This window comes from Contarinia nasturtii, unplaced genomic scaffold (genome assembly GCF_009176525.2).
Source record: "Contarinia nasturtii isolate CC-2019 unplaced genomic scaffold, AAFC_CNas_1.1 Cnas_scaffold_2272, whole genome shotgun sequence".
In the NCBI taxonomy this organism is placed as follows: Eukaryota; Metazoa; Arthropoda; class Insecta; order Diptera; family Cecidomyiidae; genus Contarinia; species Contarinia nasturtii.
The window spans coordinates 1-3,152 of NW_022199595.1; the positions used below are offsets into that span (position 1 = coordinate 1).

The following is a 3,152-nucleotide window of genomic DNA, read 5'->3' on the forward strand; positions in this document are numbered from 1 at the left end:
TTTTCGGCAAGTTTAACACAACAAGCCACAATGCATAAGATAAACGTGGTTTCTCTACACACACTACATTCAATGACCGTCATCTCATAGTTTGAAAACTGATAATTCCAATGAATTTGTACAACTTTCAAATGATATGAAATCAAATATATTCAAAAGATAATACCATTCATTTCACAATAAAAAGTGGAAATCAACCGTTTTTCCCAATAGTTTACGTGCAATACACATGTTTTTGTCACGAATGCCATTCTCATCGTCTAACTTATATTTCTTTTTTGTTTTAGTCGAACATCAAAAGAAAGAAGACCAGAAAGCTCCGTGGTCACGTCAGTCATGGACACGGTCGTATCGGTGAGTAATTTTTTAAAATATTTATTAATTTAAAAAATGTTTACGAATTTGAGGTTATGTTTTACTAATACACAATATTAATATTTGCAATATAGGCAAGCACCGAAAGCATCCTGGAGGTCGTGGTAATGCTGGTGGTATGCACCATCACCGTATCAACTTCGACAAATACCATCCTGGATACTTCGGTAAATTGGGTATGAGAAATTTCCATTTGCGAAAAAGTGCAAAATTCTGCCCAACAATTGGATTGGATAAATTGTGGTCGTTGGTTGGAGACCAAGCCCGCGAAAAATGCCGCAAAGACAAAGAAGGCAAAGTTCCAGTTGTCGACTTAGTCCAATTCGTAAGTTTTTTCTTTGCATCTGTAAATCATTTTATTTTGACTATTTTTGTGATGAGATTAAACAGTTTAGCGACTGGCGGACAGAAGGAACCGTACAACTCCATTACCATGTTGAACATTTCCAACTGATACATTTTGCGTCCATAAAAAAGTCATTTCGAATTCATGTTAATCCAGTTTACTTATGTGTGTGTTTTATTTGTTTTCAATTTCAGGGCTACTACAAGCTGTTGGGAAGTGGACACCTTCCAAAACAACCAATCATCGTGAAAGCCAAATTCTTCTCAAAGAAAGCAGAGGATAAGATCAAGGCCGCTGGTGGTGTTTGCCTTTTGCGAGCATAATAAATAACATTTGTTATTTTGATTAATAAAAACACGAAATATCATATAAACATTCGAAAGTGTTTGAATTTATTTTTTCTATTCATAATAAGACTACACAATAGTCCAGCTATTGAAATAAATATCTCCAAATTTCAATGGGTTTTGGATTAATCACAAAGTGTTGTTTGATAAGCGTTTCTGCGCTACTTTCTGTGTTCGTCCAACCATTGGTCTACGTTGAAGTCGGAGAAGAAAAATTCAATTTCTCGCTTGGCTGCCTCCATTGAATCTGAACCATGTCCAACATTTCTTGTATCCGACAGACCAAATAATCCGCGCAAACTATCTGGATGTGAGTAAATGGCTTTATAAACTTTTGTCGGTCCAAGTAATGTTCGCCATTTAGATATGACATCGTCACCACCAAGAATGAACACATCGATTGGTCCACTGAAATTGGAAAAAAACGTTTTAATACTCTCATTTAATAATAAGTGTTTTTTTTTGCATTTTATTTGGCAGGTTGCATTACCTGCACATAAACGATTGTAATCTATTTAAGAAGAATTTCCCTTGATGTTCCTCATAGAATTTTTCGGCCAATGCCTTCGTCAATTTCACACTCGTGTGTCGTACAATTTCAATATTATTCTCTTTTATTACATTTTGAATTATTGTTGAGGCATATGGATTTTTTATTATATATGGTTTTAATATCGACAGAGTCAACTGTAAATTTGTCATTTTCCAAATTTGCTTAATTTTAAGTTCTTATCCACAAATATTTGTGACATGTAATTCCAAAAATCGGTTACATTAATTTTTAATTTAAACATATGAAATTTTTTTATTATTGACCTATACACACGAGGATGACACACTATTGGAATTAACCCGCAAAAAATAAATTGACATTTGAATGATTCAAATTATGTTTAATGCCACAAAATCAATGAAAACATTTCCTCGAAATGATCGTTATGCCAAATGACAAATGAATTTACACAATGAAAAGGCACATGAAGACCTTGTACAATATTCATATTTCTTCATTTTGATTCAATATTTGGTGCATATTTCATTTGGTTTATGACAAACTTTCAAACGAAGTTGGTTGCGAGTGCTGTAATTCAATACTGACGTAAAACTGAACCAATTCAATATTGTCAAACTTCATACCGATTGACTAACTTTTTCAACTGTCAACCAAATATTGTTCTTTTCTATTTCGTTTTTCAAAATGGTGGGTACCTCATTGAATTCCAATCCTGAAAAAAAAATCCATTTTTGTGAAAATAATTTGATTAAAATATTTGAAAGCTGCATTTAATGATAGTTTCTAAAGTGTGAAATGCAAAGCAAATCAATGAATTATCAATTATACTGAAGAAAATGCACATTTTTTCGAAATTTTTTCGGCAAGTTTAACACAACAAGCCACAATGCATAAGATAAACGTGGTTTCTCTACACACACTACATTCAATGACCGTCATCTCATAGTTTGAAAACTGATAATTCCAATGAATTTGTACAACTTTCAAATGATATGAAATCAAATATATTCAAAAGATAATACCATTCATTTCACAATAAAAAGTGGAAATCAACCGTTTTTCCCAATAGTTTACGTGCAATACACATGTTTTTGTCACGAATGCCATTCTCATCGTCTAACTTATATTTCTTTTTTGTTTTAGTCGAACATCAAAAGAAAGAAGACCAGAAAGCTCCGTGGTCACGTCAGTCATGGACACGGTCGTATCGGTGAGTAATTTTTTAAAATATTTATTAATTTAAAAAATGTTTACGAATTTGAGGTTATGTTTTACTAATACACAATATTAATATTTGCAATATAGGCAAGCACCGAAAGCATCCTGGAGGTCGTGGTAATGCTGGTGGTATGCACCATCACCGTATCAACTTCGACAAATACCATCCTGGATACTTCGGTAAATTGGGTATGAGAAATTTCCATTTGCGAAAAAGTGCAAAATTCTGCCCAACAATTGGATTGGATAAATTGTGGTCGTTGGTTGGAGACCAAGCCCGCGAAAAATGCCGCAAAGACAAAGAAGGCAAAGTTCCAGTTGTCGACTTAGTCCAATTCGTAAGTTTTTTCTT

The 3,152-nt window shown here is 33.4% G+C and overlaps 3 protein-coding genes across 3 annotated transcripts; 2 read left to right on the forward strand and 1 right to left on the reverse strand.

Moving 5' to 3' along the window:
* Window positions 1-213: 213 nt before the first annotated feature.
* Window positions 214-1,096, forward strand: LOC116348107 (60S ribosomal protein L27a-like; the record flags this gene model as incomplete). Its single annotated transcript, XM_031778974.1, is given in 3 exon segments — window positions 214-354; window positions 450-700; window positions 916-1,096. Coding segments are annotated over 3 exon segments (521 nt in total), but the record flags the coding sequence as incomplete, so codon positions are not given.
* LOC116348104 (nucleoside diphosphate kinase 6) lies at window positions 1,086-2,113 on the reverse strand. The gene is made up of 2 exons (XM_031778972.1): window positions 1,559-2,113; window positions 1,086-1,476 (listed from the first exon to the last, which is right to left on the reverse strand). Exons 1-2 carry the CDS (start codon window positions 1,768-1,770, stop codon window positions 1,230-1,232), a joined length of 459 nt encoding a protein of 152 aa, XP_031634832.1. The 5' UTR covers window positions 1,771-2,113; the 3' UTR covers window positions 1,086-1,229.
* A 137-nt stretch (window positions 2,114-2,250) lies between these two features.
* LOC116348105 (60S ribosomal protein L27a-like) lies at window positions 2,251-3,138 on the forward strand (the record flags this gene model as incomplete). Its single annotated transcript, XM_031778973.1, has 3 exons — window positions 2,251-2,269; window positions 2,726-2,792; window positions 2,888-3,138. Coding segments are annotated over exons 1-3 (321 nt in total), but the record flags the coding sequence as incomplete, so codon positions are not given.
* Between the last annotated feature and the right edge of the window lie 14 nt (window positions 3,139-3,152).

Excerpts from the sequence above, each read along its gene's own strand:
- LOC116348104 (XM_031778972.1), bottom strand. The coding sequence starts at position 1,770 with ATGACAAATTTACAGTTGACTCTGTCGATATTAAAACCATATATAATA. Across the intron at positions 1,477-1,558 it reads TTACAATCGTTTATGTGCAG|TGGACCAATCGATGTGTTCA; the intron begins GTAATGCAACCT and ends TTCCAATTTCAG.